Below are 20,771 nucleotides of genomic sequence, written 5' to 3'. Positions count from 1 at the left end.
GAGGGCTTTGTAGGTTGTTGAAGAGTCCGCAGACAGTGGGGTAAACGACTGTGTTGATTTTTGAGTATATGACGGGTGCGTATCAATGCGATGGCGTTCACCATTGGCTGTCTGAATGGTGAGACGGAGCGTTGGATTTGATAGTGTAGATGCATTGGACTGCTTCGAGTTTGCAAATTTTATAGTATACGACTCGAACGGCTGCAAGACGGTTTCAAGATCTTGATCGTTGAAGGTTTGTGCATGGCTGCAGAGTTCAGGTGAAGTGGGTGCCGCGGATGGGGTGCTTTGAGCACCAAGGAAGTACCCGCTTGCTTTGGACTGGAGCGTATTTGGGTCCTGAAATCGCTCAACACGCTGGATCGAGAGGGTGGTAGGCGTCAAATTTCGTACGGTCAGTGGTGAAGCCATGACCGATAGTTCCGGCTCTTTGTCACTGCAATGTCCTGCAAGGGTAGGATTTGAGATCTCCCAAGACACGTCAGCGCGTAGAGATGTTGACAAGCTTGAGGTGCCGACCGAAGCTATTCTAATTGAATGGAGTTTGTTGCGGGACTGGTGACTGCGGAACGATGCCGTCTCGAACAAAGGGTAAACCTTTGTCTCGCCAGGGTGTAGATGCTTGAACAATGGAAGGTTGAGAAATGGTTGTCAGCCAACGTGCACAGGCCGAATCAAGCGCCAAGGCGCCAGTCTTAAGAAGGCGCGCAAGGGAGGCGCAATTCTAGGGCACAGAGGTTCATTTGCAGGTATGAGGGAGAAAGGTGCAGCTATACACTGATAGTTCGTTCAAGTTCCTGTTATCGTAAACACCAATAGATTATCTCAACACCAGGTAATAGTAAATATCTCGCATTTGTCACGAATATCAACAGAGGCCTAAGCCTTTAACTATCATCGGAACCACTACACTGCGCCGAACAGGGACGCCAAAGCGTCCGATCTGCCTCTACCAGGGGTTCATCTGGGTATCATGCAGCCAAAAGGTAAGATATGCATGTCCAACAATGAGAAAAGTACTGGTACAACTGACACCTCGACTGTACATTTGTAAAACCGCAAACGCCTCTCATGCAATGCACCGCGCAGATAGATACGGCGTCTGTCTGGAAAAGAAAGCCCGCCAACGCCGAGAAATGCAGTTCGCTAGCAGAGAAGGTGATTCATGTTTTTGGGTACCGGGCCGGTTGGGCTTTCAATGATGTGCCGCTGTGCGCTGCCCGAGGATGAAGGACGAGAATCGCTCGTAGACGACGTCGCATGCGCGTATGCCATCTCCTCCTGAATTTGAGCACTGGGTGTACGGTCCTTTGTAGGTGTGAAGCTTTCGATTGGTGGTCGCTTCGGCGAGTGGTTGTTGCGGCTGTCTGCACTCGAAACAGGCTGAAACACAAAGTCTGATTTTATCTTGGTCAGTCGTGCTGGCTTCCTGGGAGTCGATGGAGTCCGTCGCTTCTCGATGTGAATCGTGTCGCTGGCATTCTCCTTCGGATTGAGCCGAGTCTGTTCGTTGAACTTTGACTCGATAATGGTAAGGGCCGGATCGGATGCTTTGGCCAGAGGCTTGCCTGTAGGTTTGGCGCCGCCCTTGGTAGCCTTGAAGACATTGTTGATAGCGGGAGCCTCTTTCTTCGGCTCCTTCTTGCCCGCCTTGGTCTTGCTTGCTGCTGTTGCCTTCTTTGGCTGTGCTTTCGGCTTCTTTGCGGGTGCTTTGGTTGCGGGCTTGCCGAACAGATCCATCTGCCCGTCTGCCTTCGCGTCTGCCTTCCTCTTCGTTCCTTTCTTGGACGGGGTGTCTGGTTCCGCTTTGTTAAACGATAGTGGTAATATGCGGGGGCTTTGTCCAGGGGTGAGCTGGCCTGCATTGCGTAGGACACCAGGTTTTCGAGGCGTTCCGATGATGACCTCTGCTCTTTGCTTCTCCCTGACTTTGTTGAGATCCTCTTCTGTGACTGTCTTATAGTCCATGGGGTCGTCCCATCGTCGCATGTTGGCATGGCGCGCAACTTCATCGCAAGGACCTTTGACTACTAGGTCCCACTTGTCCTCGAGGTCTTTACCCATCGGCTCCGGGTCGTTGTTCAGCCAGACCGTGACTCCATCCTTCCGGTCACGAACGATGTTGCACATCTCGCGGGCAATGCGCCGCACACCGGGGACCTTCAGCGTGGTGCCAGCCACGATAACAGCGTCTGGCCTCATGCGCATGTCATAGGATGCACAAGAACCGATCGACTCATCATCAGGATTATGTTCGTTGTAGAGGACCATGCGAGGACGTAGGCGGCCAATGCCGTGGCTGCGCTTGTCTGCGACTTGGCGGATCTCGTCGTTCTCCACACAGCTTGGGCAGGGTGGTGGGCTAGGCCCGTTGAACTGCTCGGCGTCGAAAGGCTCAACCTTCTGACACTTGGAGCACACCATGTAATCCAGACCACCATGTACTTGGACAGTCTTGGGCCAAGGTCCTTTCTTGGGCAAAGGCACCGTTGTGCTTAGAGGGGGTAATGAAGTGTCTATGCCGTCGACGTTCTGGGTGTAAAGCCGCATGAGGCGCCCTTCTTGGGCTAGGGTCGCGAGGAGATGGTGGAAGGCGGTGGGCTGCGCAGATTTCGTGTGCTGGGACAGCGTGCGCACCATGTCATGGAATGTCGACGTGGACGTGTCATCCTGGTAAACAGACGCGTCGAATAGGTCCTTGCCGGAGGACTTGAGCTTGTGCTCCTTCTTGAGCGTGTTGAAGAGGCCAGTAGCTGATCGGAAATCGGGAATGCCAGCCGAAACCGAAATGCCTGCACCTGCTATAACCACAATCTTGCGCTTCTTGTGCAAAACGCTCAGCAAGCGCTGTAGCTGTGGTAGCTCGTCTTGCTCGACGTCGGACCTGGAGAGGTCAAGGTATTCTGCCGTGCGCTCCTTGGGCTCTGCCGTCTTCCTCCTCTTTACTGGGCGCGGGTTGTCGTCGTTGCTGGAGGGGGGAGAAGGCATGTCTTCTGGCGCGGGTGACGTCTTGGCGGATGAGCGTCGCGAGGAGGATGGGGACATGTAGGCGCGACGTTGAGCGAAGGATTTGTTAAGCTCAGCTGGTGGAGTGGGCGACCGAGAAAGAATAGAGAGATCTGAATCCGAAATCTCGGTCAAGGGCGAGCTGGGCTCATTGTTTAGCGCGTTGTAAGCCATGGTGAAGGAGCGCCGTGGGGATTGTGGGGTGGACAGCAACAGGCAGTGACAGCCGTGTGTCGCGAGGGAGGTTCAATGTCGAACGCAAGGCGCCTGGCGGCTTTCAGGGTCCCGGCGCGTCTAGTACCACAGGATTCTTTGTAGCTTGACCGAGACGGTGGAATTCCGCGTTAATTTCTGGGTATTTATTCGAGATATGCCGCGGACGGAGAGTGTGTGGAGATCGTGATTGTGTGGAGGACGTAGGTTGGGGGCTGTCGGTCGTCGCTGCCGTGCTGCCGCTGCTGCCGTTTTGGTCCCCTTCGAGAACCGTCAGATCGGGAAGGTACGCTAGATCATTGTGACGCTTCGTGAAGGCGCGATAAAGAAAGGGCAGGCAGGCGCGCGTCCGGAATAGACGCGTTTGTGGGCGGTGGTGAAGGGGGGTGGGAAGGGTGCAGAGGTTGGCGGTGGATGCGATGACGGGCGAGCGCTGGTTGACCTGGACAACCATGGGCGCCGGGTAGGTCTGCCAAGAACAGAACCTAAACACTCGACCTGTTTACGTTTGCGGCATGTCTGTGCTGGGCCGAACATGGCACTACCTGAACGACAGCATCATTAGAGTAGTAGGCGTGGAAGAAGCATGTTAAGCCGTGTATATAGAGTGCGACAGCGAGCTCTGAAGCAGGTCTTCGCTCGTCATGCTTCCAACTGGACGGCACGATGCCATGTTCTTCGTGACAGCCACGGCGCATGCAACCCCTCCCAGGTTCATAGAGATCGGCGCAATGCGCTTATTTGACCGTCGCAATCCCGGAGTCGCATAAGCATCCTGAGCTTATTGCACGATATTCTGAGCTCTTGCGATAACCCTCATGAGCATTCTGGGAAGAATGACTGCCCGGGATGACGATTGTGCGCGAAGCTCTCACGAACAGCACACCAGATGGAACCGCGCTAGTCATCATTAGCTGCATCGCTTACTGCCGCAACTGATCCCAGACAACCGGGGCGCAGCCTCATCAACCTCGACCCTCTCCACGTCCGTCTCTGTCTTGAATTTCGTGCCTCATTTCCTTGTATTCTCTGTGATACCCGACGATTCGCTCGTCATCTGTTCGGGTTTGTCTAGTGCGACTTTCTTGGCGCGGTTGTTTCCCACCTCTTGTTTTCTCGACTGATCTCACCTCCCAGCCGACCTGTCGCCGAGCGCAGCTATCTCACCACAATGGACGGCGCAAGTTATAACATGGATGTGGACGATCTCTTCGGAGACTCAGAACATGTCAACATACAATCTATCAACACGACACCGCCCGTGAAAGGGCTCGACGGGCGCATCGATGAGCTAGCGTCTAGCGGCTGTTGCCAGTAAGTGAGTCTTGGGTAAATCTGCCAGCTTCACTAACAGGTAATAGAAAGATATCATGGTCCAAGAATGGCTGTGTTGCGTACATAAGTCCAGACGGCTACTCTGTCCACCTGAAGATTTTTTCGCGAGATCCTGAATCTGGCAAATGGGATCTCGGAAGAAACGTCCCTCTCGAATTCCCACAGGGCCGCGAGATCTTTCGTTTGACCCATCTCTCATGGAGTCACCTGGGTAACGATCTAGCTGTTATGGACGAGGCGGGTCGAGTGATGGTCTTCTCATGTGCCATGGCCTTGGACCGCATGCATTTCACCAGAGCGGAGGTAGCTCATCCAGAGTCCGAAGTAGATGGTGTGGTAGGCATGCATTGGCTTGCGATCCTGCCCTACGCGCAAAAGGTAAGGTCTCTTGGATGTTTGCGTATCGGTTTCTAATGTCCATCTAGAATCTCATTGCTTGGTCAGCTTCGCAAGAGAAAGGCAAATGGAAGTGGAATATCAAACAGCACATGTTCAACAATGCGCATCATCCTGTAGAAGGCAAGGCATGCTTCATATATCTGAAGAGACATGGCGAGCTCAAGCTTCGCTTCCAGCAGATTGACAACAGTTGGCAAGAAGTCTCCGCTCAATTAGGGCCTATGATCTCAACGAAGGAGTCCTTCACACACGCAGCCTTTACGTCGAACAACGGTACGAACCTCTATACGCTTTGATGTTGTTAAATTAACATCTTCTAGATAACACCCTCCTGCTGGCTGCCTATGATGTCAAGAGGCGGTTACATTTATATCGCATTGAGACAATCTGGAATGTACCAACCGACAAGCGTAGCCAGAACGCCGGTCCATTCGAGAAGCCAACCATTCAAGTTTCATTGATTGCTTTGGAAGATGATTGCAACCCCGTTGAGCTTGCAAATGACGACCTGGGTGACGGCACAGCATCAAGAGGTGCGGCTGCCGCTCAACTAACACATCTCAACTTCCTTCCCGTTACGCCCGAGCAAGATGACGGCTCAGTACCCACTATTCAAGCCATATTTTGCAAGCCACCAAATCCGATCTCGTATGATCTGAACCCGCAAGAAACGCGGTACAGCATCATCGTCAAATGGCAGGTGCATCAGGAGCAACACAGTCAGCTGCATTCCAGTCTCGATCAGGTGACATCAAAGAAGAAGAGCGTAAGCTCAGTATCTGCACAGAACACGTTCCTTCTAAAGAGACAGCCTGACTTCTCATTGCATGCTGTCGTATTAGGGTTCTACCCGATATGGTACAGCATGCTTCTGGCATTCACGTACAGCGATGGGGCTATCGAGTTCAGGAAGCGATCGACCATGGAGATAGTCATGCCAGATGGCAATACTGACACTGTGAACTCGCTTTTACAAGCTGGTTTCGTCTTCCAGCACGCCGAACCCTCGCTACACGTCACCCTATCACCCAACCACTGCTTGGCGGTATGTATGCAACTGGATGGTAGCCCAAAGCTGCGTTCTATGGAATACTCTCATGGCACACTCTCATCAGACGATGATGATCCTCGCCATTCCGCTGCTCTCGCAGCACTCATCCTACAGTCGTCTTCAGCAGCAAACCAATACTACTCCAGCGACGACATCTTCGCTCTTGTCAGCTCCCTCAGCGACAAGCGCAAGCACGATTTCATCAATCTGCTCTTCGAAGGACTCCAAGTCAACATTGACTGTGGCGTAGACGACACATCAAGCAATCACTTCCTTCTCCTCGGCCGCAGCCCCTTCTTCGTAAAGACGCTCTCGGCCATGAACATCCTCGGCCTCCAAGGCAACATCGACCGTTCTCTGAGCAGCAAGATGGCCTGGCAACTCATCAACATCAGATTTGTCACGCAAACCCTGACCACCATCGTCCGCCTCCACGGCGACCCATCGAAGAGCAACCTCCGACCCGAAGCCGTCCCCCAAATGATCGGAACCTGCAGATGGACAATGCACTTCATGGCTTACATCCTAGACGATCTCTTCGCCCTCGGCCGCGCCCTATCCGACATACCCCCAGCAGACCTCACGCGTCCCGTCCTCGAGGCCAAAATCCGTGAGCTCAACAAACCCGCGCTCCTCCTCATCCTGTCCGCCTTCCCCCGCGCCATGATGAAACTCTGGTTCCAACCTATTGCGTGGCTCTCGCGCAGCGCGGCAGCCTACGTCACGCTGCCCAATTCCGCAGCCGGGAACCCCAATGCGCCGCCCCAGACGCCTGAAGCGAAAAAGCTCTACTCTCCTCTTTATGCTGCTATAACAGAACTCCCGTTCGATTACCGCTACTACGAACAGCTGCTCACCGAGACACAGAGCCACGTCCGCGGTACGTACAAGCAGCGCAATTTAACCGACATGCAACGCAACAGCATCGAGCGCGAACTACTCCTCGGGAAAATCCCAGACATCCTGTTTCCGGTGGCTAAACGCCTTGTGACGGATTACCTCTGGAAGAGCACGACGCAGCAAGTTTGCCTCGCGGATAAGCTCGACATGGGTAGACTAATGTTCTTCGATACCACATGGTTAGGGTTCACAGACTCAAAGCGCGCAAGGTATTGGCACGATACGCATGTGGTGGACGTGTGTCAGAAGATGATTATTCGGGGGACGGGCACGTGGACGCATCCTGTGGGGTCGGCGACGGGTGGCGGGAATCGCAGCAGGAGTGATAGTATTCAGAGTGCGGGGGCGAATGGTGAGGGCAGGAGGAAGAAGAATTTGCTCAAGCAGTGTACGAGGTGTGGTGCTTGTATGGAGGATGTTGTGCCGGGGCTGCCGGGTTACACGCCTGCGCATTCTCAGTACTTGTTGGGGTTGAGTAAGCACTGTGTCTGTGGGAATAGCTGGATGCTTGTTGAGACGAAGGGAAAGGCGAAGTAGGCAGACTGGCAGAGGGGTGAGAAGGAGCTGAGTGAAGTGTTCTACTGAATAGTCTTCCAGCTTTGCGTAACATGTTAGAATAGAAGAGTAGTCACATATCACAGCATGGGGAAAAGTTGATTTGTTCGTGGTCATGTTTATTCTCATTCATTCAGGGCAGTCTAGCTGCTTTTCATATAGCTCATCATAAGACGCGCATGTAGATCATAAACACATACACACATAACCAAGACTCATCAAGCTGTCTATGCCTTCGCGGCACCAGCCTTGATGAGGAGGATATCACCATCCTCGACAACGTAGTCCTTGCCCTTGGTCATGATCTTGCCCTTTGCCTTGCAAGTGGCTTCATCACCCTCTTCCCTCAGTGTCGCATAGTTGTACACGATTGCCTGGATGAAGGTCTTCTCGAAGTCACCGTGGATGACACCAGCAGCTTGCGGCGCCTTGGTGCCGGTCCTTATTGTCCATTGTCGGACTTCGTCGGTACCGGTTGTGAAGAAGCTACCAAGTTGAAGGGCCTTGCGCATGACCTGGATGGCCTTGGGCAGAGCCGACTTGGTACCAAGGTTCTTGAGCTCTTCAGCGGCCTCCTCATCAGACATGACCGCGATGCGCTCCTCGAGTTGTACGGAGATGGGGATGATTGGGTCACCGGGGGCGTTGGTCTTGACCCATTCGGCGATCTTGGGGAGATGCTTGTTCTTCTGGCGGATGTAGTCCTTCTCGCTGAGGTTGACAAGAGTGACGACGGGCTTAGCGGAGAGGAGGAAGAGAGGGTTGATGTGCTCGACCTAGCAAACTGTTAGTACGAGCTTGCGAAAGGTATTCCATGTAGGTAACGAGGTTGGGGTGTTGTTAATCAGAGAAGGACTTCACTTCAGAATAGCCCAGCGTTAATGGGCCATCAGAGAGCTGGGATTATAGAGCAATCGCTCTTTGTCATCTTGTAACAGGGTGTGCAGGGAAAGGAAGTGAGATGTACATACCTCTTTGGGGGACCAGTTGCCCTTCCGGACATCCTTGCCGTCCTTGAGCATCTCGAGGACCTTCTCAACTGTGGCTTGCTCCTCCTTGAGCTTCTTCATCTCCAGACTCTGACCGCCTCTCCTTGTCTCCTTGACAAGCGCAGCGTGAGCCTTCTCGGTGAACTCAATGTCCTTCAGGCGCAGCTCCTCGGCGATGATGTCCAAGTCACGGATGGGGTCGACGTCACCCTCGACGTGGATAATCTCGGCATCGTCGAAGCATCGGACGACCTGGAAGATGGCATCGACGGCGCGGATGTGCGACAAGAAGGCGTTACCGAGACCAGCACCAGTGGAAGCACCGCGCGTGAGACCAGCGATATCGTAGATGGTCAAATGGGCAGGTACAACCGACTTGGGCTTGTAGTGCTCCACTAGCCAGTCGAAGCGCTCATCTGGGACGATGACGCGCGACTCTTCTGGGTCGATGGTGGCATATGGGAAGTTGGCGGGGTTACCAAGGGAGCACTTGGTGATGGCTTGGAAGAGCGTCGACTTGCCGACGTTTGCTAGGCCAACCTGGCAATCACTGTTAATGTGAGAACGCGACAAGACCAGCTAGGGAGGGCTCTCACTCACGATACCAGTCTTCAAGTTGTTTCCCGGCCTGCCGAGCGGGAGCTTCTCCTCCTTGACTTGCTTCTTAGGAGGCATCTTTTTCTTCTTGGGCGCGGACGCGTAGGTGCGAGCTGCAGTGAAGGAAAGGAAAAATTTGGTGGGGGAAGATGAAGAGTGCAAAGAGGCTGGGAAAAAGCAGGCAGTGCTTGCTGCCGGGTTGTAAAAAGTGGGTATCAGAGAAGAGAAAGAAAAGGTGAGAGGCCTGGTGGGGGGCGTGATGAAATAGAGGGGTGGGAGAGCTACCTAGCAGCCGCTCTCCTGCGTTTCCTGGGTTAATTGACGGTGCAGCGAGTCCAATCGAATTTTCTTAAGTTTATGTGGCTAGGGCGGCGTCCGTGCAGCGCTTGCTCGAAACAGCAAGCGCCGAAGCCGCGTCTCCAGCTGTGCTCGAGCGCCAAACCGGCGGTCATGGCTACAACGACCTCCATCTCCATCTGCTCCCCCACACCTGTCCCTCCGCATATTACTCCCAGGGCTGGCCCCATTCACTGACCTCCGCCCTGCCGTCATTGTACCACTACCTCGTACCACTCATCGTCCCTTAACAGCGTCCATGATACCCCACCCTTCTTATTCGGTACCGACGTAGAACACTCGATTGTACATACATTACTACAACCATAGACAATGTCATCCTCTACCCGTCCCAAACCGTCGCGCAAAAGTTCCAGCCAACATAGGACCACGCTGTCGCTGCAGAGAACCGAAGTCTCCATACACGTATATGACCTGTTACCGCCCGGCAAGGTCGCAACCGTACTCTGGGCAATCGGCAGCTCGCTCCTTCACACAGGTGTTGTTATTGGCGACAGGGAATATGCATATGGCGGACATGACCGGCGGGACCTGACAGGCGTGTACTGGACGAAGCCAGGGCAAGAACCCCCGGGTGGCACGTTCAGGCAGGCAATCCTACATGGCTTCTCTTTCCGGCCTGAAGAAGAACTAGAGGCTATCATACAAGGGGTATGCAATGACACGTACATTCGAGAAACTAGCTAATGATCACAGGCCTCACACGAGTTCCAAGGAACATCGTACAACCTCCTCACGAAGAACTGCAACCACTTCACGTCCTACCTCTGCGAGAGGCTCACGGGTCGCCCAGCGCCGAGCTATCTGAATCGTGCCGCTAGCATCGGCGTCGCTCTACCATGCGTTGTACCACGGGAATGGATAGCGCCACCGGATTATGATACTGCTGATGGAGAGTTGCTTGACGAAGAGTTCGAAGACGAAGGAGCGTCGATGCTACGTCATGATCGAGAACGAGAACGCCATCGGACAACTGAGGAAGCAAGGGGCTGGGAAAACGCGGGCTATTCTGCTGGAAGTAGTCGTGGTGATCAAGGAAGCGCAAGAGGGCCTGTTAGGTATGAGGCTGGAAATCTTGCACCCAGGCTTGTCAACATCGCGGAAACGGATTCTAGTGGTCGGACTATTCCACCCGCTGAAAGGGCACCACTGCCGAAAAATCTGACATGACTCTTTAATTGGTCTGATATGCCCTGGCCACCATACACTGCTCTTGTGATGCATGCCCAAGTGCTCATTGCCTCTACCTATGACGCCTGGTGAACCCCACTATCATCGTACACTTCGTCTAATTTCCATCCCCACATGCTCGACAAGCAGTCTCTAACCCAATCTCCTCGGCTTCTTGCTCCTTGTACCACCAAACTTCAACCTCGTCGAATCTGCCAGCTTCACAATCAGCGGCCGTATCCTCTTTCCCTCAGCACCCAATATCGCCTTTGTGACTGCCTCCCTGCCTGCGCCAAACCCTCTGTATATCAATTCCAACTTCTGAATCTGCGGCAGCAAGCCCTTGTCCTGGATGCGGTTCATCAGGAAGGCGGCCAATTGATAGGCTGCATCGTATGTTCCGCGCCCCGCTTTCCTGAAGCCGATGTTTCCGCAAGATACCGAGATCAGTGGGTTACGGTTTGGCTGTGTCAGACACAGGTGTGTGTTGTGCTTGGTGGCGTAAACATGGAGTTTGTGTTTGTCGTCTTCGTCCCATTCGCGCGGCGCGAGGTTCTTGAAAGAAGCGTCGCTTGAGTTTTGGCCAGGTATGATATTGTATGGATTGGGGGCTGCGCCACTGAAGTTCTCATCTACATTGCTGAGCAGCTGGTCGAGACTCTTCTCAGGCCTCTTGCGGAAGGAGGGAGGAGTCGCAGCGAGGACTCGTGTGCTGTGCGAAAACGGTCGCACGGGTTGCGTGTGTCGACATGATGAGCGAATTGAGCATGTGAGGGATCGAAACGTCTGTAGGGTTGTGTTGCTGGCCATGTTGAAGGCGGTAGATGCCCCGATTGAGGTTCGGGGATGCAGCGATTTGCTAGAAAGTCGCAGAAGGTTGCGAGTCTGGCTTGGCATTCGGAAAAAGATGGCGATGCTTCTCACCCACCTTCGCCGCGCCCACCTTCCAACGCTCACTGCTTGGGCCGGTCCTACTTCAATTTGATACCCAGATCCAATTGCCTTCAAGTCCAGAGCATGAGGCCCCAAACAGCAAGCACATTTGCCGCCACTGCGCGATGGAGCATACAACCCGCCGCTGCTACGCCTGCAAGCGCATACGGAAGAGCTGCAGCGTATAGACGGATATCAACACTACCAAGAACATCGCAAGTCTCCTCCACACGCACGTCACTACCTTCCACATCCACGCCCTCCTCCCAACGCTTCCTCCGCAGCGAATTCTTGCCCCAAGATGTCCTCTTCCGCACGTCATCCGCATACGCCCGCCACTTCTCTTCTCGGCCCGCCCTGTACGAGCAAGCGCAAAAGCAAAAAGACGTAAAGGACCAAGAGCCTGACCCCGCCAAATCAACAGCCTCCGAGGGTAGCACCTCAGAGCAGGCTGCAGGCGACCAGGCAAAGAAGGACGGCGAGGAAGCCAAGGAGAAGAAGGAAGGAGAGGAGGAAGCTGGTGAACAGAAGGAGGGCGAAGAGGGCCAGAAAAAAGAGAAGAAGGATGCGCCCCCACCTCCACCCCACGGCGACAAGACACCATGGCAGGTCTTCACCGAGACCTTGAAGCAAGAGTTCCAGGCCTCGAAGGACTGGAACGAGGGCACAAAGCAGTTGGGTGGTGCGCTGCACGACTTCCAACAGAACCCAAACGTTCAGAAGGCCGGCCAGATCTCTGAGGCTGCCAAGACAAAGACTACGGAGGCATTGAAGGCGACGGCATCGGCTGTTGGTCATGGTGCGGCCTGGACTTGGGACACTATGCCCGTGAAGGGCGTTCGTGCTGCTGCGAGGGTCACTGGTACCGGACTTGAATACGCAACTCGGCCAGTGCGACAGACCAAGGCTTTCCAAGCTGTGAAGGAGACCATCGACGATGGCAGCTCGTCAAGATACGGGGGTTGGGTCGAGAAGGAAGAGCGCAGGAAGAGACGAGAGCTGCGCGAACTCAACGAGCTCCAACGAACTGGCGGCAAGCCCCTGGGCCCAATGGAGGAGGACCCAAAGTAAGACATCACTCAGAAGTTCATAACCTTTGACTAACAACTAGCAGTGCTGGCACCAACGTCACCCTTCACAAGGACGCCAAGTACAAGGAAGTCTGGAGAGAATGGAAAGACAACTCCAAGCTCGCCCAAGGCTTCTTCAACATGAAGACCGTCTACAGGGAGTCCGACAACGCCATCATCGAGACCGCTCGCAGTATCTCCGACCGCATCACCGGCTTCTTCGCCGAAAACGAGACGGCCATGGTCATCAAGAGGTTCAGAGAGATGGACCCCAACTTCCAGATGGAGCCCTTCCTGACCGAGATGCGCGAATACATTCTCCCAGAAGTCCTGGACGCATACGTCAAGGGCGATATCGCCGTCCTGAAGGAGTGGCTATCAGCAGCGCAATACTCAGTATACGCAGCGCTGATGCAACAATACCAGGCCGCTGGCCTGAAATCTGACGGAAAGATTGTCGACATCCGTGGTGTCGATGTCCTGAACGCAAAACTGCTGGAGCCAGGAGAGATCCCCGTCTTCATCCTTACCTGCAGAACACAAGAAGTGCACGTCTACCGTAACGCCAAGTCAGGGGAATTGGCCTCTGGTATGGACGACAAGGTCCAGCAAGTCACATACGCCATTGGTGTAACCCGGATACCAGAAGACGTCAACAACCCCGAGACACGAGGATGGAGGTTGATCGAACTGCAGAAGAGTGCCAGGGATTACTACTGAGCGAGTCGCCACTAATCTCTTTTTCCTTCCCTCTGCGTTCCACCCTGTACGATTACACTACCTTCTCACCGCACCTTAATGTTGGTGGTCCTGTTCTTGCTGCATCTTTGGCGTCCAAAAAGACAGTTGTTGCTCTGTTTTTGTAGTCTCCGGTCCCTATACGGGTTTGCTATGTTTCGTCACCTGGGTCATGGAAGTGGATAGACGGACGCCGTAGATGAGTATGGCGTTCTACATGACGCACTTCTCTACTCTGTATGTATAGTATGATGACTTGATGGATTGGTGGAGTGGAAATACCACGTGTAAAGCAAGTGGAACAAGTTTCCAAGGACAGAACTGAGAGAATTAAATCTCAATTCGCACATGAAGCATCGTCTCGAGCTATTTTCATCGTTGATGTACAGTTCCTGATGTAGACTAGGAGGTTTCCTTGAGTCGACAGCATACATAGGCGGGCATCGACGACAACCCGTTCAACGTAAAGGGGCACCTACGCCATAAGCTAATTCATTATCATCGGCCGAAGTACGCACCAAGAGATGCAAATACACTCCATGACAAAACCCATGAATAGTCCCCATCTTGGCGACCGTTGTCCCAAATTTCCCTCGCCCTTGCAGCCAACAACATCCCACCCTCTGAACCTCGGCACTTCCTATTCCGCCAGCGTCCGAGCTCAGGGACCGAACGCGCGCGCATGCGCGGAACCTCCGACTGTACTACCAAACCGTGCTCACCGCCGACTTACCCTCTAGCCTAGGCCAGAAAAAAAGTCTCTGCCGCGAGATTCTAGGCGCTGACTACGTAAGTATGATATCCGCAAGGTCTGCCTTATCTGGGCATGTGGGTCGCAGCAGAGTGTTAGGTTTCGGGGCATACAGAGCATTGGCCCCGCTGCGCGAAGTCCGCCCGGGTTGTATAAAAGGACAGAGAGGGCCTGCTGGGGGTGGGTTGGGAGATAGGATACGGATTGTTAGGTGGACGAGTAGTGTTTGTAAGTTTTATCCTAATCCCCGTCTCAACTCGACTTCTATGTCCTATCCTTGTGGAAGACTCGAGAAAGAAGAATTTAGTAAACTAACACTTCCATAGCAGCAGAACAATCGCAAACCGCACAACCCACATCACCGCCTCCACCACCACCCAATTCCTCCTCCCAAAAACCCAAACGACCAATCTACATCCGCCTCCCCATCGCCCTCGCTCTCACCCTCCTCACTCTCACCAGCGGCTTCGTAATCGCCGGTTTCCCCGCCATGGCCTCCCTCCAAGATCTCGCGAACCCACCCACCGACGCCGAAACCCTCGAACTCTTCACGCCCAGCACAGAAGCCATTGCGGAAATAGAACGAAGCATATTCGAGCATCCCCTCACAAAGTCGTTATTGGAGGATCCCAAATACATTGCCTCAAGGCCGCATCTCAAGATACCAGAGGGACTTCGGGCACAGAATTTGACGGGAGGCACACTCCTCGGCCCAGACAAAATCGCCGTTCCCCCAATCCAATTCAGCACAGCCGACGGCTCTGAATTCGTATCTTTGCAATACCTGGGTGAAGCGCTGTGCGGCCACCCCGGTATCGTCCACGGCGGCCTGCTAGCCACACTCCTCGACGAAGGACTAGCGCGATGCTGTTTCCCCGCGCTGCCGAATAAAGTAGGTGTGACGGCGAGTTTGAAGATAGACTACAAGGCGCCGTGTATGGCGGGGCAGATTGTGGTTCTACGGGCGGAAACGACAAAGGTCGAGGGCAGGAAGGCGTGGGTTAAGGGACGGTTGATGACGCTGGGGAGTGAGGAGAAGGAGGGTGTTGTGCTTACGGAGGCGGAGGCGCTGTTTATTGAGCCGAGGCAGGCGGCGCAGATGAAGAGGGTTGTTAATTAGAGGTGGTGTGTTTTGGAGGCGTTATATGAGCTGGGAAGGTTGGTGGGTTGTGGAGCGATAGACTTCTAGACTTTGGATATGGGAAGGTGTTCGTAGAGAAGGGTGTGTGAGATCGCATCGTTGAGATATCTCTCGGCTCCCGGGCGATATCTCAACGATGCGATCTCACACGCTCTTCTCTACGAATACTTGTTTTTGATGCTTGGTCAAGATGTAATGATTAGGACATGGCAGCCAGTTTGCGTCTAGTGTACGTGTCCATGTGAAGGTCCAGGGCGAACGACGTTGGATGGGCTTACCACGCAAGCTGACTGTACACTTGATCACTGCAACCAGACACCTCACCTAGGATATAGTTCAAGCATCAACACATTTCCTTCACAAATGCAAACATCACAGGCAGACGAGATGATTTGGTACGACACTCGCTTCTTTCATTAAAGTATTAACGTCCGATCCAATCCACCATTTCAGCCACAACGTCAACAATAGACGTTTCCCTCGCACCAGCGCCCCAGCACATCCAGGGTCAAGCCAGTCCAACTTCCATCTCTCCCTCCCTCCCTCCCACCCAACTTCCCCACTCGACAAGCGAGCTACATACAACAAGAGGAGACCAAGACAGCGAAGAGAGATCTTTCCAACCATCTTGCACAACGACGCCATTTCAAAAAAGCAAAAACATATCCAGACCCGTAGATCTGAGACAACAACAACAACAACGACGATCATCAACAAGATACTGCGATTTCCAAAGATACATTTGGACACAGACCAAGTTGAAAAGTATGTGGAAAAAAAGAGATATGAGGGAAACGAGGTTTGGTGGGAAAAGAAAAGAGTGTATGAGAAAAGAAAGTGGTGGGTTTGGGAGTGTGGGGTAAGAGGTGGGCGTTCTATTTACAACTGAGACTCTTCTGTTTCGAGAGGAGAGAGTGGAGGGAGGTAGGTAGGTGGTGGTAGTGGAGGTAATGGGTTGACGCGCTGTGAGGAGGTTGGCGTCGGGTATCTGTAGCGACTGAATGCCAAAAGCTGACATCGGCTTTTCGCGGCTAGCGTTTGGTGAACAAGGGGGGATTTGGAAAGAGACGCCCGGCGCTGATGAATGCTATGCTCGAGAAAGAAAGATCTGCTGTACAGGGTGGTGATGATGCGTTCGCTAAGTGATGCTGCTTTTCGAGAGAGAGAGGATGGAGGTGGTGTGTATGGTCGAGGTAGAGACGGGTGGGAGCATGGGCTCATTATAGGCGTGACAAGGCTAAGTTCAAAGTCGAGGGCTTTTATCTGCTTTGGCCTAGGTTTAGCCATGACATGTCGGATTGCTCCTTTCCGTTGCCTTGGTTGGGACCTGGGCCGGGGAAGAGGGTTGCTGAGCTCTCGTGTCCGACTTTGGGTGGGGGGTAGAAGGAGTTGAACTTGGGGCTTGGTAGCGCTGCCTGAGCATTGCCTCCTTGTGCACCACCGGGACCACCTGGGAACACGGTTGCTGTGCTCTCGCGATCTTGTGGGAGACCGAGACGTGGTGGTACGGGGTACATCGAGCTGAACTTGCTCTTGGGCATCTCCTCTGTTGGTGCGGGTGGTGCGTTGCCTGATGGGAACATGGTGAACGTGCTGTCGCGCATGTCGGGAACGGTGGATGGGTTGTCGCCTTGGCCGGGGTAGAAGGAGGAAAAGTTGCTCTTGGGGTAGAACGAATCGGTGCCGTCGGGGTAATACGAGCTAGCGCCATCGTACTTGTTAGAGTCAATGACCATGCTACCAGTGTACTGACTGCTCGTCCGTCGGTCATCGCCCACTGGAGTCCAGCTTTCTACGGGGTGGCGTAGGTAGCCGTCGTGACTGAGAGCAGATACTGTGCTGGCATTCGAGTTGGCGCGAGCAAGCTCTGCTTGCATGGGCTGAACACCATGTGGAATGACACTGTTGGGGGTTCCAAGCGTTGGACTTCCACTGGCAACTCGGCTTAGACGCTGCCCGTCGTTGAACTTGGGGATCTCTAATGGAGCGATGTGTTGTGATGGACGCGAGCTGTACATGCGCGAGTTGGTGTATTGTGACTGGCTGGCGGTACTTGTTCGGTCTGACGCGAAGGTAGAACGGTCAGCAGGCGGTGCACTTGCGAGGTTTGTAGCTTCGTTGTTGGCGAAGTACCGACTCCAGCCTGAGCTACGTGCTCTTGGTGCGGGCTTGTTCCGACTAGAGTTCTGACGAACCATGGGCTCGACAGGCTCCGGCTTGAGGTCAAACTTGGCAAGCTCGTAGGGTTCGTTGTAACCTTCAGAGTAGCCAAGCGGACTGCTCTTCTTCACAAGTCCTGCTGTGCTAGCATCGCTCGCAACATTCTTCTTGTGGCCGTTGTTGCTACCACGTCCCTGGATGATGGCAAGCGATGTGACAGAGTCGTTGTTGTGTTTTGGCTGGTAAGTCACGACAGCTCCACCGGCCTCCTTCATGAAAGCAGCGCCGCGGTCGGCAAAGCTCATGCGATCGTTCTTCTCAATGTACCCTGGGTTCTGTTTGCTCTTGTTCTTCCTGTACTTGAGGCAGAACAGAATGAGGATCAGGATAGCAGCGATGCCAAAGATCGTACCTAGTGTAGCGCCAAGTACAGTCAACATCTTTCCCTTATTGCTAGGGGGAGCCGGTGGTGGGCCGACTGCTTCTGTGGTGCTGGCACTGGGCGTCGCTGATACGGATGCAGTCGCGGTCGGTGTCGATGATGCGCTTGAAGATGATATCGAGTTCACTAGGATCTCTTGTCCAGCAAACAGTGCTGTCGCGTTCATCCATGCGTTCTCCTTTGCGTCGAACACAGCAATGGGCTCGTCGGGATTGCCTCCACTTGCAACGGTGGTGCCATCCTCGCCTTGTGCTAAAGAGTAACCGTTCCGTGTAACTGTCGGTGCGAGTGTGTCGTTGTACTTTGACCAGTCATCGATGACTACTCGCTTCACCTTGTCCCCACCGGCAAGAGTTCCCGGGGCTGCGGGCGATCCGTCCTTGTTCACGAGGAGGATTCGTTCCACGGCATTTGGTGTTACACTCATGTCGAACTTCTCCAGAGCGATCCTTCCGTCTTTGTTGGAGACTATTGAGCATTTGACAGCATCGGCGTTAACGATCGGTTGTTCAAGGCTGACGCCGAGATCTTTCCATCCTGATGCTTCGCTGAACTTCCATACCGCAGTGTTGGTAGCGCCACCACCGACTAATATCGCAGAGTTGGCGTCCGAGTTCATCAGCATGGGCTTCACGGAGAGTGGCGCGCCGGACGGCGGCATACTTGATACCGAGTAGGGCTCGACAGTGGACATTAGGAAGGATTCCGACGATGGGCCGTTGTCCCCCTCTGTCTGTGACCCTGCGTAGACGAGAATCTTTTGTGAGTCTTGAAGGTAGACAGCGTCATGGTTGACGCGATTTTGTGTGTTCCAGCTCTCAGATCGTTGCCAGTCCCACTTCTTCTTGGAGAATGTGTAGTGCATCAGTCCGGGATAGTTCCACGTCGAAGCGGTCTCGTTGACGCGTCCTCCAACAATGAACAGCTTAGCAGCTGCCGCATCCCCCTTGGGTACTGCCTTCACGCATTGCGCTCCGGTAAGCGATATGTCCATAGGCAGCGCCTTCCATTCTGCCCCCTCTTCAAGCTTTAGCGATTGGAATCCAGATGGCGAATATACGTAAAGCGTGTTCTCGTAGATGATTGAGCAGTGCTCACTCAGCGGGTATACGGGCTTTGGGAGAGCCATGGTGATGTGGATCGTGTGTTAGATCCGGTAAGAATAGCGAACGTGATGTGAGTTTATCCTCGACTTGAGACGTAAAGCAATAGACTGATTATAATTCCACTCGACTTCGCATGACTAGGTGTAAGGTCCAAGGATTATTAGTTGTCCGAAGATGGAGGTTGGTCGGCCGCGCGTTGGGAAGGCGAATGCGACGACTGAAGGATACAATTGGCTCGTAAAGACAATCGTAATCGTCTATAGTGCGACAAAGCGTCAGTATGGTCCAGCAAGTAATGGTCGTGTCGAACGTACTCGAATCCAAGACAGATGTCGAGACCGAGCGCGACAGTATGTTCGATCTGGCGAAGGACGACGATGGATTGATCCGACTAGTGCAAAGGGAGCGACGGGGCAACCCTCTCTCAAAGAGGCGAAGAGGTATACGAAGGGTAGGGCGAAATGAGAGGCAGCACAGCTCAGCGGTGTGCGGGAGTCGAGATGGAAAGCCGTCTAGGTGAGGCTGTTCAGGCACACGGAGGCTGAAGCTGGGGAGAGACAGGTGAGCCTGAGCGAGAGGGAGACGTCCAACCGGCCGCTGAGAGGGTCCGTTCGCGCTCACGGTCGTGCAAGGGCAGCCATCGGGTGGGCTTGGGCATCTCCCAAATGGCCTAAGCGGCGACGGCACGAGCGAGGGTGTGACCATGCACACGAAGAGTGTCAGGGGCAAATGGTGAGACAGACCAATGACGTCCCGCCGCTGTCGTCGTTATTCGCCAGTGCCCCTGGCCTTAACCAAGAGTATTTAGCGTTTATTTTAGCCAAGAGACATGCTTGCAGCGAGGAAACAGCCCCAGTGTCGGAACATGTCCCTGGGTTTCTGTGCAACCGCAGCACCAGCAGAATCTGCACCGTGAGGATGTTGAGAGCTGCGGGGTCAACGGCGAACAGTACCCGGCGCCATCGAACGCTGCATTATTGCACTCGAATACATGATGGCATCACTTCGCCCCGACTTTCGCTGCTGCGGTGCCGATCTTGTCGCTCGTTGTGCATCCCACGCTCTTTGCGCATGAAACTCCCAGGCTCGACACAGCAAGGGTTCTGATCATTTCCGCTCCTTCGACCACTTCACGAATCAAGACAGACCGCTCCTCTCCTGGCCTCTTTCTGCTCGCCTGTCGCACGCCATTCCACGATCGGATGATATGCTCCGGAGTAGAAAGACTTAAAAGAAGGTTCCGAGGACTCGACCTCAGTGCTCGCACTCTCGTATGCCTAAAAACGTGTGCAGCCGTATATGCATGCACGTAAAGTAGTACCTATCGATAGTGCGCGTCCGGGCGACGTCCCCGGAAGCTATGGCGAACAGTTTGGCGGCGCTGGGCAGACTGTGCACTTTGTGCACTCTCCTAGCCGGTTGTGGGGTTTAGGCACGACAACACGCCGTTTGCTGGTATCGCCCATCGTCGTCACATTTGCATCACATCCAAGTGACGACGATTCGAGATTACTGACTGTGATGGCATGATGGCAATAAAAAGAATGGGAGGCGCGCGCTCAAGTGGGCGGCTTCGTGACGGGAGGGACACGAGAGACGCTCTAGCGGGCACCTGAAACAGAAACACGGCCCTTCTCAAGGCGTGCCTACCCTGACTCAGCCCACAGCACACCAGCTGCTAACCACGCGCCTCACGACGTAAGCGCAACACGATGGCCTCGACATCACGATCTATAGTTGTCTATGAGATCACTAGCGACCACGGAGCCTTTTCGACGTTGCTAAAAACGCCCTGCATGCAGCCAACCTTAACCGTGACCGCATTGGTGGCACAGTGCACATCCTCATTAACCATTCG

At 53.9% G+C, this 20,771-nt stretch overlaps 8 protein-coding genes across 8 annotated transcripts; 4 read left to right on the top strand and 4 right to left on the bottom strand.

The window, feature by feature from the left end:
* Window positions 1–1,146: 1,146 nt before the first annotated feature.
* On the bottom strand, window positions 1,147–3,180 carry J4E79_010735 (uncharacterized protein; the record flags this gene model as incomplete). The annotated part of the gene is made up of 1 exon (XM_049359568.1): window positions 1,147–3,180. One exon carries the CDS (start codon window positions 3,178–3,180, stop codon window positions 1,147–1,149), a length of 2,034 nt encoding a protein of 677 aa, XP_049206099.1.
* Window positions 3,181–4,390: 1,210 nt separating this feature from the next.
* J4E79_010734 (uncharacterized protein) lies at window positions 4,391–7,441 on the top strand (the record flags this gene model as incomplete). Its single annotated transcript, XM_049359567.1, has 4 exons — window positions 4,391–4,533; window positions 4,581–4,932; window positions 4,980–5,226; window positions 5,274–7,441. The coding sequence occupies 4 exons, from the start codon at window positions 4,391–4,393 to the stop codon at window positions 7,439–7,441; spliced, it is 2,910 nt and encodes a 969-aa protein (XP_049206098.1).
* A 245-nt stretch (window positions 7,442–7,686) lies between these two features.
* On the bottom strand, window positions 7,687–9,123 carry OLA1 (Obg-like ATPase; the record flags this gene model as incomplete). Its single annotated transcript, XM_049359566.1, has 3 exons — window positions 7,687–8,235; window positions 8,431–8,988; window positions 9,049–9,123. 3 exons carry the CDS (start codon window positions 9,121–9,123, stop codon window positions 7,687–7,689), a joined length of 1,182 nt encoding a protein of 393 aa, XP_049206097.1.
* Window positions 9,124–9,714: 591 nt separating this feature from the next.
* J4E79_010732 (uncharacterized protein) lies at window positions 9,715–10,572 on the top strand (the record flags this gene model as incomplete). Its single annotated transcript, XM_049359565.1, has 2 exons — window positions 9,715–10,053; window positions 10,099–10,572. The coding sequence occupies 2 exons, from the start codon at window positions 9,715–9,717 to the stop codon at window positions 10,570–10,572; spliced, it is 813 nt and encodes a 270-aa protein (XP_049206096.1).
* Window positions 10,573–10,725: 153 nt separating this feature from the next.
* J4E79_010731 (uncharacterized protein) lies at window positions 10,726–11,382 on the bottom strand (the record flags this gene model as incomplete). Its single annotated transcript, XM_049359564.1, has 1 exon — window positions 10,726–11,382. The coding sequence occupies one exon, from the start codon at window positions 11,380–11,382 to the stop codon at window positions 10,726–10,728; it is 657 nt and encodes a 218-aa protein (XP_049206095.1).
* Window positions 11,383–11,589: 207 nt separating this feature from the next.
* On the top strand, window positions 11,590–13,295 carry J4E79_010730 (uncharacterized protein; the record flags this gene model as incomplete). Its single annotated transcript, XM_049359563.1, has 2 exons — window positions 11,590–12,572; window positions 12,620–13,295. 2 exons carry the CDS (start codon window positions 11,590–11,592, stop codon window positions 13,293–13,295), a joined length of 1,659 nt encoding a protein of 552 aa, XP_049206094.1.
* A 1,035-nt stretch (window positions 13,296–14,330) lies between these two features.
* On the top strand, window positions 14,331–15,184 carry J4E79_010729 (uncharacterized protein; the record flags this gene model as incomplete). Its single annotated transcript, XM_049359562.1, has 2 exons — window positions 14,331–14,370; window positions 14,397–15,184. 2 exons carry the CDS (start codon window positions 14,331–14,333, stop codon window positions 15,182–15,184), a joined length of 828 nt encoding a protein of 275 aa, XP_049206093.1.
* A 1,280-nt stretch (window positions 15,185–16,464) lies between these two features.
* Window positions 16,465–18,936, bottom strand: J4E79_010728 (uncharacterized protein; the record flags this gene model as incomplete). The annotated part of the gene is made up of 1 exon (XM_049359561.1): window positions 16,465–18,936. The coding sequence occupies one exon, from the start codon at window positions 18,934–18,936 to the stop codon at window positions 16,465–16,467; it is 2,472 nt and encodes an 823-aa protein (XP_049206092.1).
* Between the last annotated feature and the right edge of the window lie 1,835 nt (window positions 18,937–20,771).

This window comes from Alternaria viburni (assembly GCF_023758015.1).
Source record: "Alternaria viburni strain BMP 2772 chromosome Unknown scaffold_32, whole genome shotgun sequence".
Lineage (NCBI taxonomy): Eukaryota > Fungi > Ascomycota > Dothideomycetes > Pleosporales > Pleosporaceae > Alternaria > Alternaria viburni.
This window is presented reverse-complemented; position numbering and strand designations above follow the sequence as displayed.